Source organism: Athene noctua, chromosome 26 (genome assembly GCF_965140245.1).
Source record: "Athene noctua chromosome 26, bAthNoc1.hap1.1, whole genome shotgun sequence".
Lineage (NCBI taxonomy): Eukaryota > Metazoa > Chordata > Aves > Strigiformes > Strigidae > Athene > Athene noctua.
The window spans coordinates 3,376,429-3,393,395 of NC_134062.1; the positions used below are offsets into that span (position 1 = coordinate 3,376,429).

Consider the following 16,967-nt stretch of genomic DNA (forward strand, 5'->3'; position numbering starts at 1 on the left):
ATTTTATGAGGAATTTCTTTTCTCTCTTTGGATGCAGTTCTTAAGCTGTATTGTGTGTTGCTGGATGAGTTGGCATTGCCAGTGTAAACGAACAAGGGGATGGTCCGTGGGTGCTTGTCAGGGACTGAGCCAACAGCTTGTACAGCTTTCACCGTTTAACAGGCAGAGACACCACTCTTCGCAAGGTCATCCTGAGGAGTACTTAGTAGTTTGGCGTTTGCTGATAGGTGCTTGCAGGTTGTTGACTGGCTGCACAAGGTGCGTTTCTTCCATAGGTTTGTTCCCCCAGGCCTTTCGTGGCGCCTATCCTCGGGCAACTCATGGAGCAAAAATGTTTCCTTTGTTTTTTTCCATGCCCTGTATGCTCAAAGAGAAGGTTCTGCTGTGTTTCCACACCAAAACCCATGAGCTCTTCTCAGTCATAAACGAAGCATTGTTGCCTAGGAATTTCTTCACTGGAAAGTCTGATAGGAGGAGAGTATGTTTGATGTGGGGGTACTTGCAGCTGTAGAGGTGAGCCAAAGTCTGCACCGTGTGAAGGTGCAGATTTAATCTGGGGTCCGAGTGGTGCGTGTCTGTGGCCTGCTGAGGTATTGCTTGTGTGCTGGGGAGCTGTCTTCATTCAGAGCCAGAGAGGAACTGCAGGGCTGTGCAGCTGCTGCTGCTCTGTTCACCCCCAGAGCTCCCTGGGCAGGACTGACTGTGCCACGTAATCGGCTGGAGGAGATGCCAGCTGCCAGGAGGGTGTTGTGCAGGGCTCAGGGCTGTTTGCACAGGGGCTCCTTTTGCCCTCGGTGCAATAGGTTAGCGCTGGGAAAGCCACCGACACACAGAACAGCTTTGTCAAGCAGTTTAGAAAGCTGTGCACTCCTTTTTAAAAGCAAAGGATGCTCCTAAAATAAGAGGAGAGGAAAGCTTTTTTTTTTTTCAGTGGTGCTTTCAGCGATTGCAGTAAGAGACCTAGGCACCAGGAAGAATTTCTGTGCACCAGGCACTGTACAGACCCAGAACATAGGAAAAGCCCTGCCCTGCATGGCCTGTGCCCGCAGCTCCAAAACTGTGTGGAGCCAAGCCCGGCTCAGAAAGACCTGAGTGTTAGTGTTGCGTTGGTCAAGAACAGCTCGTCTGCCTTGCTTATGGTCACAACATTTTGCCAGAGATCCAGCATGCCAAAAGTCTGCTTTCTATAAATAGTTAAGCCAATTTAGTTGTTTGCATGTAACCCTTAAATCTACCTCAAAATCCTCCAGGTCTGGGGAGCAGCTGTGCTGGCTCGAGGTCCTGGCCTGTTTACACTCCACAGGCAGCCCGGCTGCATGAGGAAGGGGTCTCAGGAACTTCAGTAATTTATGCTGGGGGTTTGTTTAACCTCTGAGGTAGTCCAGAAGCAGAGAAGAAAGTACAGCAGCATGCTGAAGCTTTGCTTTAGAGCGGCAAGTGTCTTCCAAGTTTCATGGCTTCAGGAATGACACACCAGAATCTAGCCCTAAGTCAACGGACAAATGCGCTTGGGCTGTAAAGAGTGAAATCTGCCCCTCTACCTCCGTTTAATTTCATTTTTTATCTTCCCATTATTTATTTTAAAGTCTTTTCTTCCCCGCTGCCTGCCTTTTGCTTCTACTGATGGCCCTGCAGTAGAGATTTGTAAAATTAACCTCCTCTTTCAATCCTCTGCCCTCTTTTTCCAGCTGAACTCTTTATTTGTATTTGAAGAAATTGCAATTTTATGATATTCAAGGCTTTATTCCCTTGCAACAGTAGTCCAAGCACTGATGTAAAAGCATAGCATTTTAAGTCTTCAGAGTCTGCTGTTAGACTAACACCAGTGCTGTCAGCAAGTCTGTTTCTTGGACAAAAAAGATGAAAGTTTTAAGCTTCATGGAAGTCATGGGTATGTTCCTGATACTTGCAGACTTTGTATAGCTTGGCTGGAAGTAAAATAACATATCTGCTGCCATTTCCAAAGAAATCAAATTTCAGAGACAGAAAGGGAGAACCAGTCAGCATTAGCTCTGTGTTGCATAAGCAATTTCTGGGCAAGGAGCAACTCTTTTTTGGTTATACCAATATACCAGCACTTTCCAAGTCAGCTTCAATATGTGCTCTAAGTAAATTCAAGTAAGAGAAGGTGTTAAGATTTTGTGGGCTTTGTCCTGCGTCCCTCAAATTCCAGGGGGAGTTTGGCAGCTGGTAAGTTGGCAGCATATGGGATCTTTAGGAAATGACTTTAAGAAGTGAAGAGATCAAGGTGTATGGAAAAGCTTTTGCAGAGTAAGAAGAGTTTACCTGTAGTTAATTTAGTATGGGAAGGAGAAAGTGTTTCTGTGGCTTCTCAGCTGTTACAAAGTACAGGTTTTCTGCAATGCTGTTATGTGTGAATTGTGTATTGTGACAGAAGGTTAAAATCTGTTCACTGTAGCTGATAATCCTCAAATGTGATGAGAAATAATGTTATTCTCCATCTCTAGATTTTACCCTAATAACCAAGTACCTCTTTTTTTTTTTTTTTTTTTTTTTTTTAATCCCTCCTCCAATCAGAGGACAGTGATTATAGCAGAGAGCAAGAGGGAAACTCATAACAGAATGTACAGCAGCTTCATCTGTCCTTACAAAGGTTGCTGCTTTAATTATGCTGATATGGAAAGAAAGATTAGTGCTATAAAAATGCTTACTGCAATGTGGATTATCCAGGTTTAGGAACTGTAATAAGCTGTCATAGTGGAAGGTCTGATAGATTAGGCCATCTGTGTCTCAACAAAGTCAGCAAAGCGTTGCATTTGTGTCCGAGTGACTTAAAAGCATAGGCCAGCTCTGTATGCATTTCCAGCATTCCCAGTCAACTGGATGCAGAGCAAGCTGCCTGGCTGTAGTAGCAATTCATGTGCCTATTTTAAGGTAGGAGATGCTAAAAGGCTTTGAAATTGCATAGCAGTGTGGAGCACAGCACAAATTCATGGGTTTTTTGTTTGGTTTTTTTTTTCAGACTAGGGTTGCATCCAGACGTCTGTTAGTGGCCATTGGAGCGGTCAGTAAGTTGCTCTAATGGCTGATTATCCTGTCTGAAATGTGGTGAAGGGAAATTTTTCCTGAAAGAAAAACGATTACGTATACTGTTTGTTCATACCTAAACTTTGAAGTATAACAGATACTGGAGGCAAGGTGGTGTGATAAATCTGGCATCAAGGAGTAAAAAAAAAAAAAAAAAGTATCATCCTTTGCTGATTTTCTACTTTTCTTTATGCTGAACCCATGGCAATGCAAAGCCTGATGAGATGCCACGTCTGGTGGGATCGAGGCACCCCCAGCAAGTTCACCAGCAACACCGAGCTGTGTGGTGGGGCCGACACGCCGAGGGCAGGGATGGGCCATCCTGAGGGACCTGGGCAGGCTGGAGAGGTGGGACCGGGCAAACCTCATGGAGTTCAACAAGGCCAAGGGCAAGGTCCTGCCGTGGGTCGGGGCAATCCCAGCACAGACACAGGCTGGGCGAGGAGGGGATGGAGAGCAGCACCAACATCAGAGGGACACGGACCTGCTCGAGTGGGGCCAGAGGAGGCCATGGAGATGCTCGGGGGGCTGGAGCCCCCCCTTTGAGGACAGGCTGAGAGAGTTGGGGGGTTCAGCTGGAGAAGAGAAGGCTCCGGGGAGACCTTAGAGCGGCCCCCCAGGGCTGAAAGGGGCTGCGGGAAAGGGGGGAGAGATCAGGGGGTGTAGGGATAGGATGAAAGGTAACAGTCTTAAACTGACAGAGGGGAGATTTAGATTAAATATAGGGAAGAAATCCTTCCCTGTGAGGGGGTGAGGCCCTGGCACAGGTTGCCCAGAGCAGCTGTGGCTGCCCCCTCCCTGGCAGGGTTCAAGGCCAGGTTGGACGGGGCTTTGCGCAACCTGGGCTGGTGGAAGGTGGCCCTGCCCGGGGCAGGGGGTGGAACGAGATGGTTTTTAAGGCCCCTTCCAACCCAACCCATTGTTTGACCTGAACCCTTCGGCGGCCAGAGTGCAGGAAGCAGAGCCCCTCAAAGCTCCCCTACCTGCACCGCCTAGAAATGCCGCGAGCAGGACCCCGGTGGGAGGGTTGGGGACGAGGGGTGTCATACAAGGCTGTCCCAGCAGATGGCAACAGCTCCTCAGTGAGCTTCGGGTGCGAGGCAGGAAACCTGGGGCACTGGAAAAAAAAAAATCACCTCAGTGAAACTTCTCTGTAAGCCTGTCCTTCCAGGAGTCCCGTATGAGGCACCTCCACGGATCTGTCCTTTTGGTGCCATCCTTTAAGGCAAAGTAAGAAGTTATCCTTCGCAGGAGGCAACCTTCTTCACTGCAGGGTCCTCCTTGAACTGCTTAGCTCTGCTCCGGACTGTAAAAAACAGACTGTCGGGGAATATTGGTGCTTTGCCCTGGAGATACCCCACGGAGGGATAAGGTTAATGTACAGTTTCCACTTATATCACCCATGTGTGTATGTACGATATGTAAATTCAGGCTAAGTGATGACTTCAGAGCTCCCAGAAAAGTCTGGTTTAATTGCTACTGCACTGTGTAATTGCTTATTGATTTCTCCGCTCTCCAGCCCTGATTTCGCATCGTAAAACTGCCCAGGCAGAAGTATCATAAATAGGCATCTATATTCATGTAAGTACGCAATCATCTCCCACCAAAAAAATCAGCATTTGCAGAGAAGAGAAGCAGTTATGTTTTCAGGATCTACTTTTGAATTGTTTTGTTGGTGCTTTTTCTTTTTAATTGTCACATTAAACATTGAAATGTGAATGCAGCCCATTATGAGCAAGAGTTAATGTACTGAACCGTGTGGCATAAAGGTTTTATGCTTGATTTTTGTCATTGGTGTAGTTTTGTGTGATGCTTCTTTTGACAATACCGAGCAAATTTTTGACAAATGTTAATCACTGTCCGTCCACTAAATTTTACATCGATTTAATGCAGCAGGGGATGTTTCCTTCACCTTCTCGTATTTTTTTTTTTTTTTAGGATTTCCTCCAGCTAATTGTTATTGTCATTATGTTGTCACGCACAATAAAATATAATTAAAGTAATAAAAAAGCATCGAGGCCTAATATGCTAATGCTGGGCCTGCCATGAAACAGGAGGTCTCCCAGGAGCCGTCCTCCTTCAAGGCACAGCACTTGATGTTCCCTAAGTTAAAAGCTTAGGGGAGGAGTTTATTGCAGAGGAGATGCAATAAGGAGATGGGAAAGAAAGAAGGAAAGAAAGGAAGGAAGAAAGGAAGAAAGAAAGATAGATAGGGGTACTCAGTCACTCCATTAAATATTGCATAGAGCTGCAGAAGGAGAGGCAGTTGTAGCTGTGTGCCTCGCACTCCCCCTCCGGCTTTTATTTATTATTTCCCCAAGCCTCTATCTTCCTCAAAAGGAAACCAAAAGAGGAAGTATAAATGTCCTGCATATATATGTCAAGTATCGTGTAGAAAATTATTTCATCCCACGCTTCCCCTCTTTGCACTGAACTTCTTCAAAACAACAAATTCTTCAGACTATCAAAGAGTCTCCTGGCTTCCTGATTCGTGCCGGGTTTGCTCCGAGGAGGAAGCAGCTCCGGTGTAGAGCGGTGGGGTCCTGAGTAAAGCTTCGAGCAAGGGATGGTCCCGTGTGCTTAACGATGCGTCTGGGCCTGAGGTTCCAGCAGCCTGTTTTCTAGACTTTCCAAGTCCAGTGTCTTGGTTTTTTTACAAGTATATCAAGGTAAGATTAATTAAGGGGGAAGAAGGATGGTGTCCTAGATGCTTGGGATTAGTTAATAAGATTATTTTGGTCTGTTGGCATTTGGTAGGAAGGACTGATGTTGTAGAAGTTCCTCTGCGCTGGGAGGTCAGGTATTAATGCCCTGGCACTGGAACTGCCCTGCCTTCCGCTCCACTCCTGTGGTGCTCATGAGCTTTAATTCCCGGCGACATGAGGTGCGGTGGCACGGAAGGTTCCTGAACGTACAGATGTTACTCCTTGGCGTTTGAGAACAAGAGTGCCTGGCTGGTGTTTATTTATCCCCTTGTGTTGGCCACGAGATTTTGGGGTGAGGGAACGCCCCTGGCGCTCTGCTCCGGGTCTGTTAGAGTTTGCTTCGCGACGTTTGTGCGTGGTCAGAACCAGGCTCTGCCGTTCCGGTGCTTCTCCCCGCGGCTGTGCTGGATGTGGCACGAGGGGCCGGGAGTTCCCGCAAGGATGCGCCGGCCGAGGAGAGGGAAACCCGGACGCGCTGAAACCTGAACGTTCAGATATTCCGCGTTTTGTAGGCATGGTCATAGAGGGTCTCCTGCTCTCTGATTCATAGTGGAGGGAGGGTTGTTTTGGTTTTTTTTTTGCATTAAGAGAAGGGGTGAACGAGCAGGCCCTCGGCTGCGGAGTTTCTGGAAGGCCGAGGTGTGCGCAGGGAGGGAGCGGTTCCCGTCCTGATGTTGGGATCTTTGTTGACCTTCGCCTGTGAGAAAAATTCCCAAGGAAACGTGTCGCGGCCACGCAGGGAACACGAGACTGGGTCCGGATCGAGGGAAGGTCGGGGAGTACACAGCGCAGCCGGTGACACTCCGGGGCTCCCGGCACCTCGCGATTTTACTTCATTTTCTTTGTCCTAAGTTTCCCGCCCCGCACCCCGGCCCCCGGAGCTCCTGAGGGGACGCAGGAGAGGAGCGGGAGCGAGGCGGCGGGCCGGGGCCGGGGCCGGGCCCGCGGAGGGGGGGACGCTCCCGGGCCGCCGGAGGAGGAGCCGCCGCTCCCCGGCCGGGAGGGGAAGGGCAGGAGCCGCCCGGCGGCCTGCGAGGGGCCGCGGCGGAGGGGCGGGCGCTGCCGGCGGAGGGGTCGGGCGGGCGGCGGCGGAAGGATCCGGCGGGGGGGGGCGGGTGTGAGGCGGCCGAGGTACGAGCCCCCCGGGCGCGGGGGGACGGGGAGAGGGAGGGGCGAGCGCGGGGGCGGCCCGGCCGGGCCCGGCGCAGGCTCCGCCGGGACTGCGCGCTCCCGCCTCGCCGCCGCGCAGCTGGGCCGGGACCGGGCCGGGAGCGGCGGAGCGGCGGCAGGAGCGGGCCGCGCCGCCGGCGCTCGCCGAGGGACTTTGCCCCCACCCCGAACCGGGACCCGCCGGCGCCGCGGCTGAGCGGGACCGAGCCCGGCCGGGCCCTCTCCGGCAGGCCGGGCCGCCGCGCCCCGCTGTAGCTCGGGCCGCGGGCGGGACAGGCGGAGCGGCGGGGCATGGACCTGCGGGCCTAGAGGCGGCGGCGGCGGCGTTGGGGCGACCGCCCTTCCCGACCCCCCTGCGGGCGAGCCGGCCGGCCGGCGGGCGGGGGGTCGGGGCGGGCCGGCAGCGGGACATGGGCCCCGGCGCGGCGGCCCTGGGGACAGCGGCAGCAGGCGGGGCGCGCCGCCCGCCCCCCGCGGGCCAGAGGCCGTAAGCAGCGGCGGGGAGGGGGCCGGGCACCCCGCGGCCGGGCAGCCCCTCTTGCCGAGCGCCAGCCGGCGGGGCGGGTGTCCCCGGCGGCGGGGCAGCCCCGCGGCAGCCGGCCCCGCTCCGGCGCTCCGCGGGTCTTTGGCCGCTGGCGTTGCCGCCTGCGCGGACACCGGGGGCTGCCCTGCGCGCTGGAACTCCGGACCGGGGAGGACTGGTTGCTTCGGAAGAATTTTTTTTCTTTCTCGGCACGCGTTTATCCCCCCACCCCCTTTTTTTTTTTTTTTTTTTTTCCTTGGGGCTAAAGGAGCATCGAGGGGAACAGCTCGTTTTGTTGGTTTTTGTTTTGTTGGAGTTTTTCTTGAACATCCCCCCACACCTCACTGCCGTGGTCTGGATATTCTGGGTGACTTCAAGAAGAGTTTTGGAGTTGTTTTGGATTTTTTTTTTTTAATATTTTTTTTTTCCTCCTGCCCTTGAACTGAATTTGTCCTCTGTGCATGCCTCTTCTGGAGCAAGGCTGGATCCTGAACCTCAGTGCATGTGGGGGGCAAAGCCTCGTTAATAACCCTGCAGTAATAGTAAAATGTAAATTGGATAATACGACTTCTTGCCAAAGGCTCCAATGAGTGGCACACAGTCCACAATCACGGACAGGTCAGTATAAAATGAGATTTTAAATTTTTTTTATTTTTTTTTTTTTAGTTTTTGAAGTCTAGGCTCTTCCCAGAGCTGTGCTTTGCGTTCTGACTTGAGTGACAGTGGGACAGACGGGATCGAAAAAGCAGGATTAGATCTGAGTTTCTGGGAATCTGTACGTACCTGGGGTGGCTGACTGTCAAGGCAACTGGGTTAACTTTGAAACTGGAGTATTTCAAGTCCAGCTGCTTTCAAGCCTGCGAGGCTTTGTAAGAACCAGGGGTTGTCATTCAGCTTCCCAGGACAGGTTGGTGCTGGGAGGAACACCAAAGCAACTGTTTCTGAGAGAAGTTAAGGCAGAAAAAGTGATGAGAGCTTAGGATACAGCTCGAGTCTGAACTCAAAAACCGCGTCGAGGATGTACTTTGCTTCTTGTTAGGTGAAGCGTTGTAGCCTCCCAAAGAGAGGTCACTTCAGGCGAGGGCAGGAGGGGCAGTTGATGAGCAGGAATGTCTGCTGGTGTCTACGCTACCTTAGCAGTAATCTGCCCCTTGCCTTAGAGACCTGCTCAGGTCTCCGGGCTTCGCTGCAGGTGCTGCCATGTGTGTTCCATTAGCACTCTGGGGTTCTCTCGCTTGTACTGGGATGTTTCAGAGGCAGGGGGAAAAAAAAAAAAAAGTTAGAAACCTCTTACTTTTGAGGCAGAAGTGTGGAATGCGTGTCTTCAGGTTTTTTGACAGAAGGAAAAGATATGTTTTGAATACTTGTAAGCTGAAAAAACTTTTATGATGTATTTATTATATTCTCCTTTACTGTGCGTATTTGGTGGTTCAGGTGTGTCTGTGCCAGAGGCCTCCCTGCCTAGGCCCTTCATGACCAACACAAACAGTTCTGGCCCGGGAAGAAACGAGGTGTGGGCAGGCAGGAGGGCCAGTGCAGTTCTCACACTTAGGCCTTCTCGTGGCTCCACAGCTCTTACCAGAGAGCAGTGCCTGAGCAGTGCAAAAGGGCTCTAGTACAGCTCAGAACTATGTGTAGTCGGTGTTTGCGGCTGTGCTGTTGAGTATGGAGGTGGCATTTCAGTGGCTTTGTAAGAATTTTGTCACGTACTTAGAAGAGTGTATGTCTTACGGCAGGTTGCAGCGTATCAAAAGGAACGACAGGATTTTCATACAGAAGCAGTTGAGTGATGCAAGGGAAGGAGAAGCACAAGGACAGTGAATTGAATTTGCTTGTTGGTAAAACAAAATACTTTCCGTTACTGAATTGGAACAGCCAAATTGAAAATGTAGCAGAGACGAAAAATGTCTCATTTCCTTTTGCTTTCAGTCACGTCAAGAGGATGTTTTTGTTTGGTGTTCCGGTAAGGTTTTGGTTCAAAAGACTTTTAAAGTCAGGTGAGGAGCTGGCTCCACAGCCCTGGCAGTCAGAGCCTTTTGGTGGCAGGGTTGTGTGATGGTTGGGGAAATGCAGGGATGCAGGGCCTGGCATTGGCGCTGCTCTTTGCTCCAGCCCAAGGAACCCCAGCCCTGGGGGTGGGAAGGGAATTGGGTTGTCGTGGCACATTTGTTCCCTGGCTAACCCTTTCAGCAGCATGGTTATGCCGTATTCTGGTGTGGATGCCTGCTCGCTAGCATCTGGAGCAAGGCTGCTCCTTTTTATCCGCAGCGTTGTGCGGTACCTGGAGCAGGGTGGTTTTTGGTCACTGTTGTCCTGGCAGGCCGTTGGTGAAAAGCTTGCTTCTCCATTAGGCCCAAAAAGCCTCTGTATTGCCTCCTTAAATCCGGCTCTTAAGTCTGGAATGTAAAGCAGGTGCAATATAAACAAACTCGATGCTTCTAGTGTCATTAGATCTACATGGTGTAAATCACATGACATGTTCAATTCTTTATTTATCAGTGACCTTCCTTGGTGAGATCGAGTTGGGAACTGCCTTAAAACAGAAAAACCCAGCCTACATCTGTGCCAAATGGTATTACAAATGTAATAGGGTAGCATGGGCCTGCATTTTTCTCCATATTAGCTTTACATATTTGCATTTTGCATACGTATAGCCGCTTAAATCCCTGTTTCAGACAGCAAATATTTCTTTTTGTATCCCTTCAGTTTAAGGGGGCAATTGTAGCGTGTTTTGATAGCTGTTAGACGTTTCCCTTGTCCAGGTTGCACTTGTCCCATCCTTCACGTGTTTTGTGTCTTTTATGTTCTTGGTGGTGGTGTTGTGTACGGCATTAAAGTTTCTGTGAATTGGAAGGAATGTATGAATGGCGATTTTTAGTGCTGTTCTGTAGCCAGTATGATTGATTATGTTTTCATTAAGCCCCCTCACTTTTTTTTTCTTTTTTTTTCCTCATTGTGTTTTCTTCTTTTTTCCAAGAAAGTTCAATCGTGTCTGAGACTACGCTGAAATACAGTCGTGCCAGTTCATATCTCATGTGTCTGGGATACTTTTCTCTGTGGAACAAACCTTCACCCAGTTAATTTTGATGATGGGTAATGCTTCATCCCCAAGCTGGGTTCTGTTATACATCTGGCTCTCGAAGCAAAATCATTTTTTTGCACCTTTTTCCTCCAGTGTCTTAAGACTGGAGGGAAGTGAGCGCCTGGGAGAATGGGGGAATACCAGGTATTAAGCAAAAAGACATAACAGATATTAAGACTTCTGAGAGTGTAATGGCTGTTTGGCACAGTTACTGAAGAAGCTGTTCCTGGTCTTCTACTCCGCGTTTGGAGAAACATGTAAAGGTGCTAGCAGAAAAAAGATTGATCTTGTAATGTAGTGCTTGAGATTTTTGAAATATAGAAGCAAAAAGAGGTCCAGGATAGCCTTGGTGCCCTGTGTAGCTTATGGTATGAGAGAATCAGAACTTCAAGCAGTTACATTTACTTTCCCTTCTTTCTTTCAGGATGTTCTTTGTCAGCAGCTGCTTTTCATAATCCTGTTGCCCAGTGGACTGTATCAAACAACTCATCTTCAGCCTTATTGCTTTGCCACTTTATGTTTGTAAACATTTACACCCTCCTATTTAATCTTCTCTGAGCTATGCTGTATTTGTTTAGAGGTCTCCTAAGGTGGCATTTATCTTGCTTAACTTAATAAGTCTTTGAGGTAGACGTCTCTATCTGAGCTGTTTGTCTAGATTGCCTTTATAGTTAGTGGAAGAAAATAGGCACATCTGGAGGACTAGTTCTTATCCTAAAGTAGGTGTCTAAAAAATCATCAGGTGAATGACAGAATGCCTGCTCGTCTTCACCCAGCTTTGGATTTAGGTGAGATTTGCCATACGTTTTAGCCTGAAGATTTCTGGGTTTGGGCTTCCTCAGTTACTAGCGTTAGGTTGGGTTTTTGTTGCTGGGTGCCGTTTTGGGCTGTCAGCATGAGGGCTTTGGAAGGGAAAGGTTGGGCTACGGGGACCGTCCGAGGCCAGCTTTGGGACCTCGCTCTGGGTAGGGTGTGTTAAAGGAGTTTTCCTGTTACTTCTGTGAGACTGCACAGGAGCGTGCCCCTGGCTGCTGGCTTCTGAGCCCTGCTGGCCCAGCCACTCTTGGGCAGGCCGGCTGGCTTTGGGCGTTGCTCTGTTCTGCCGTTCGTGGCAGGCGACCCGTGGCTGAGCGAGATAAGGGGTTTATTCTTTGCAAAGACATACTGGGGCCGGCATGAAATTCGGCAATTTGCAGGCTCTGGTTGGCCACTAAAGGATGATCAGAACCCTGCTGTATCCTGTTATGACACTAAAGAAACATTTGTGTACGATTAATTTTTTTTTTCTTGTCTCGTAGTTAACTGTATTTTTCTTCCTGTAACCATTCCAAGCACGCTACAGAGTTGAGCAATTGCATAGCTACAAAACTTGTTTTATGTTTCTTTCTGTTTATTAAAACACGATAAAAGAATGGAGGCTCTTGCTGCTTTTGCAGTACCTTGTTGAGGAACTGATGACTCTTCCTATGCAGTTGCTTGCAAATGAGTTTTATTTATAACAGTGCTGTAGTTTCTGTTGCTATGATTGGAAAATAGGAGAGGTAGAATTTACACATAATTACCCTTGAGAGGTTTTAATTGCTGATTTGCTCCTGACTTGGTACTAAAATAGACCCTAATTGTTTCTTATCTGCTTAGATGCACTTTCCCTGTCTTTGGCTGTTTGTAAGTCCCTGTGGTAACTGGGACTTCTTTAGCTGTATGGTGGGGAAAAGGGTTTTATTTTTTCCAGCAGGGTAAGGGTAAGAACTTCACAGAAAGTCACTCCTTAGTGTTACTTAGTAGCTAGATGTTGTTATCGTGCATTTATTTAATTAGTAGAGTTTGTAAGATCTCATATTTATGGGCAGTGGGCTGCAACACAGCATCTGTTTCTATGGTCTAAAAGGTGTAATAGTCATCAAGGCAAGACTTGTGCCTTCACTGTGTTTGCACATTAGTAGCTGACATAGTCTGTGCATAAATTCCTTCTTTATTTTGCTTTTATTGAAGCTGTCAGAAGAGAATACTGTCCGTGATGTTTACTATTGGCTAGGAAGCAAATGCTGCCAGTTCATGCTGCATAGTTTATTAGGGTTTTTACTGGAGACAGGAGTTGAGGTGAGCTTGATTTTCTAGTTTTGAATAGAGCTGTGGGCGTCATGATTATTTGGGTGGAGGCAGGAATGATATTTCATCTGTTAGCCCAGTTGTATAATTCTCCCTGTGCACATAACTCCTATTATGGCATTTATTAGTGTTTGAAATGGATAGATTAGGAACACTACTGCGATGTAGGCTACTTCAGTTGTAGACTTTGAAATATCTTGTATCGTGCCCTGATTCTTGTGGATCTGGACATTTAGCAAAAAAAAAAAAAAAAAAAATACTCACCAGAGATAATTATGGAAAGCCTAGAGGGTATGAAGGATTGCATGAGATGTCTGGAGCAATGTCCTGGTGATAATCTCAGATTTTCAGATACAATTCCTGTCAATGTGGTATCCACAGGGGCCTAGGTAAACGTGAAACATAGAAACCCTGCTGCAAGGTGGAGGGACCTGACTTTTCCAGCCTGATCTAGTCTGTCCTACAGAGAACTCTCTGACTTACCACAGTAACGTTTGAGTGCCAGTAGTGCGTTGACACAACTAATGACTCTCACATATGGATTGTCCTCTGTGTTGCGTCCCTCCCCTTTCTTCCTGTGGACAGTTGTTGCACATCGGAGTGCTTTAAGATCACTGTTCGGTTTTGTTAAGGCCTGCTGCTGCCCTGTTTAGAGATGCCTGAGAAGAAATGTGCATCTTACTCTGCGAGCAAAAGTTGCTGAGGTCACTGGTGGGCTTTGTGGGTGTTCATAGAGAACTGACTTCTCTATTGATGAGCATGACTCATATGGGAGAAGAGTTTCTTGGTCCATAAGGGTGGCAGCACTGTCCAGGCTTCTGTCTACTCTCAGCCCTGTTCTGTATCATGTTGTAAAAGTAGTGATTTAGGCATTGAGGATTATTTGGCAGTCCATCTGAAGGTAGTGTAGAGCATTCATGTATTTGCCTGGGGAAAGCAGTGCAGACACCTGTACCAGTTACTTTACATATTTCATGACTATATCCCAAGATCTTTTGATTATTTCAAGAAGTGGGGTCTCCTAGTGAATTTGTGCCTGAAGCATTTTATGTGAATCCTGTTCAGTGAGTAGCTTCAGTGCCTGCTTCTGTTTCCTGGCTTTCCCGAGAAGCTTTGGAGTATAATCAACAGGATTTTTGATATTTAATGTTGTTTTTTTTTTTTTCCCCTTTTTTTTCCACAGTGTTCTGAGTAGCATTGTTTGCCTCTCATGGTTACAACTGTCAGCCCCCACCCTGGCCAGCGCAGTGCTATAGCTTGTAGTTGTGCAAAGGTTCTCAAAGAGGAGCAGTGTTTGACTTGGTCTGGAGACTGAATTCTCCACTTAAACCTCAAGGTGGTCCTTCTGGGTCACCGGGAAAGTATGTTGGCTGTACTGCTCGAAAGATAAGCTTAGGCTCTGGCTTTCAAGGCCTTATCCTCCAGGTTTCTCATTGAATGCCTCTTCCTTCCCTCTGAAAATGAGCAGTAGGAGACATTAATTAATCCCATTTGTATTATCCTTGAATTTCAAGACTGGGTGATCGGAGATGCTAATAAAAATGTTTCTTGTAGCATTCCTAAGGCTCTGCAAATATTCCTCTGCCTAGACACTCTCCCTTCTTTCACTCTAGTCCTGATGTTTTATCTGCTTTGAGATAACTAGATCTTTCTTGTGTAAGAGATGTCAGTAGCACTAAGAGAAATAGCCTTGGATGCATACTTTCTGGAAGGTGATGCTATGTTCTGTTCTCTGGCCCTGTTCTGGATAATTATTAGGTTTAAAGAATAGAAGAGTTAGTTCATGTCTCAGCTTGATTAAACTAAAGGCCGGGAGACTAGATGTAGATAATGTCTTAACATCAGAACTCAAAATAAGAACAGGGGAAGCAGTAGCAAAGTAGTGAGTAAAATGAAAAGGGATGTGAAACGTGCAGTGTTTGATTAAGAATATACAAGGGATAAAATACAAGGCAGGATACATACAAAATAGGAACAGCACACTTAGAAAAGGACAGGAAGAAACAAGGTTTACTCATTTTTCTTTTAAAAGAAAACATTTAAAAATAAATACATTAAAAATGACAGGAAAGAGCAGTGTCCTTATGTTTAAAATGTAAGCATAAGTATAAATAGTAAAAACAAAACAAACAATCTTCAGACTGTGACATTCACAAATCGTCTACTAAACATCGCTCGTGCTTTGTTATTACTCTGCATCCTTTCCTGGAGTATTTTCCTTATTGTGTCTGTTTGACTTCTAAGACCAATGAGCATGAAGCCTTTCTTGCACCGTCTCACCATTTAGCGGAGTCTGGTAAATAAGAAACATTGCTGTTTACATTTGTTGGCAAAGGCTTAAATATTATCTACTTGGCTATTTTAAGCTTTGTTTTGACAACACAAACTTCTGAGCTCTGCGATGTCAGTTGGTAAGGTACTTCATTAAATTGCTCTGGCACTGGAAAAGCACATGAGTGGTGTCCTTCCTGAGGCTGAATACCTGAGGTGGAAAAGATCCTCAGGCATAACATGCGAGTTCCTAGACTTGAAATAATGTGGCTGCACTCTGTCTGGATCATTGTCATGTTGGTTACGTGGCTGCTGTCAGATGTCCTGCTGAAGATAGGCAGTGCCCCTTGCAGGACTGTGTGCTGTCTTGGAAGTGGCACTTGGGTCTCAGGTCATTTAAGGGTTCAGCAAAACTAAACCTTTTGTGATCAGGGAACAGAGCTATGTAAAAGATGGACTAAACTGTGTGAATTGAGCAGAAAGGCCTCTCTTGGTGGTTACAAAGAAGTTGCAGTGTTGATGCAAGAAACCTAAAGGAGAATCCCCAGGTTATGGGAGTTCTTGGTTGCTCTCAGTTGGTGCAAGAAATGTGTGTGCAAGGGCGAGACTTGAACAGGGCTCTTAAAATACGTATTGGAGGTCTTCAGAGATACCAGTGGAAATCTTAATTTTATCCAAGCACTGTTCCTCCTTGAAACAATGAGTAGCAGCGCAACTATTCTTGTTTTGGTGAGAAGCTGATCTCGAATTTATTTGCAGACTCAATCCTTGTTCGTGGTGTCGCAGGCAGTCGTTTTGCCAAGAGCTTGTGTGACTTCCCAAGATGAACCAGTAACCTCTGAAGAGTTAGATATTCCGGAGTCCTGAGTGAGCTGTAGTGCTGGAAGGGGCTTGGAAAGTTTAGGTGGGACCTGAATTGACCTCAGCAAGCATTTCCCAGTCTGGAGGAAAAGACCCATCTATTTAATAAAACACTAGACTGATCTGAGACAGGTACGGGATTCTGAGTCCACCACTCCCATAAACATACAAGCTTCAACCTGCAGGCTTACCTGAAGTATCTGATTGCTGCTTGAAAGTCTTTTTACCCTGTTATGATAGTGGCTGTTAGTGTAGCCTATTGGCAGCACATCAGACAAGGCGTCTCCTCTCGGTACTCCTGTGGCACAGAGGCACCATTGCAGGCTGCTGTTGTGCCCAGATGTAAAAGAGTAGGGACTGAGATCAAAGCTACCAGGAAAGTGTTGGAAAAAGGGGAAGAGAACTGAGGGAGGGAAGCTGTAACAGGAGAAACAGGAAATAGGAAAAAGCTGCAATGTGAGACACGAGAAAGTCAATAGGAAATGAGTGAGAGGGAGAGAAATGGGAGAGCTGGTGGCAACTGCCAGATAGGAGAGAGGTTTCCTGTCTGCCAGTGCATTCTGAGGGCACACATCAGCCATAAAGGACTAAGACCTGCTGGTGTAAGGCAAAAACCCTGACAAACCAGGGCTGCTACAACTGTGCTGAGTTTTCTGTGGAGCACTGAAGATTCGCGTTTGGGGTCTGGGAGTACCTGTCTGTTTCTTGAGGAGGCAGATACTCTTTGTTTGGGACCAAAAGAGTCTTTCAGCAGTTGTAATGCCTTCTAAAATTTTGCTCTGGTTTGAGTGACAGCAAGTCCTGTATAACAGTATTTGAGCCATGATGATGATAAGTCCTGTTCTTTTGTTAAATGGCTTTCCAAGTTGGTGCTTGCAAGTAAGAAAATATTGTGGTTTTCCGATCTGTGTCGACAGGATATTTCTTTCGGCCTTCTGAAAAATTGTGATTATGTGATGTCCCAAATTAGACAGTGTCCTCAACCAAAAATAAGCTGCTGTTCTCAGACTGTTTCTGGTTTTAAGAGTGATTTTTCTGCCCTGCTGCAGACTGCTGTATAGCCATCTAACCTGACTTAGGTAGGCAGCATTGTAACGACTTTGAAAAAATATTCAGGGGGAACTGTAATAGAGAGAAGGGCATGAATTTATACTAAGTGAACTCCCTAAATGTAAGGGGGGGTGAATGATGGTTTATC

The 16,967-nt window shown here is 47.4% G+C and overlaps 1 protein-coding gene across 2 annotated transcripts in view; it reads left to right on the plus strand.

Annotated features, from left to right (window-relative positions):
* Positions 1 to 7,709: 7,709 nt before the first annotated feature.
* ARHGEF12 (Rho guanine nucleotide exchange factor 12) overlaps positions 7,710 to 16,967 on the plus strand; it is a 76,756-nt gene continuing 67,498 nt past the window's right edge. For both annotated transcript variants that reach the window (XM_074927641.1, XM_074927643.1), the window contains exon 1: positions 7,710 to 8,064. In XM_074927641.1, the coding sequence (XP_074783742.1) occupies positions 8,033 to 8,064 (32 nt within the window). In that variant the 5' untranslated portion in view covers positions 7,710 to 8,032. The remainder of the gene's footprint in view (positions 8,065 to 16,967) is intronic.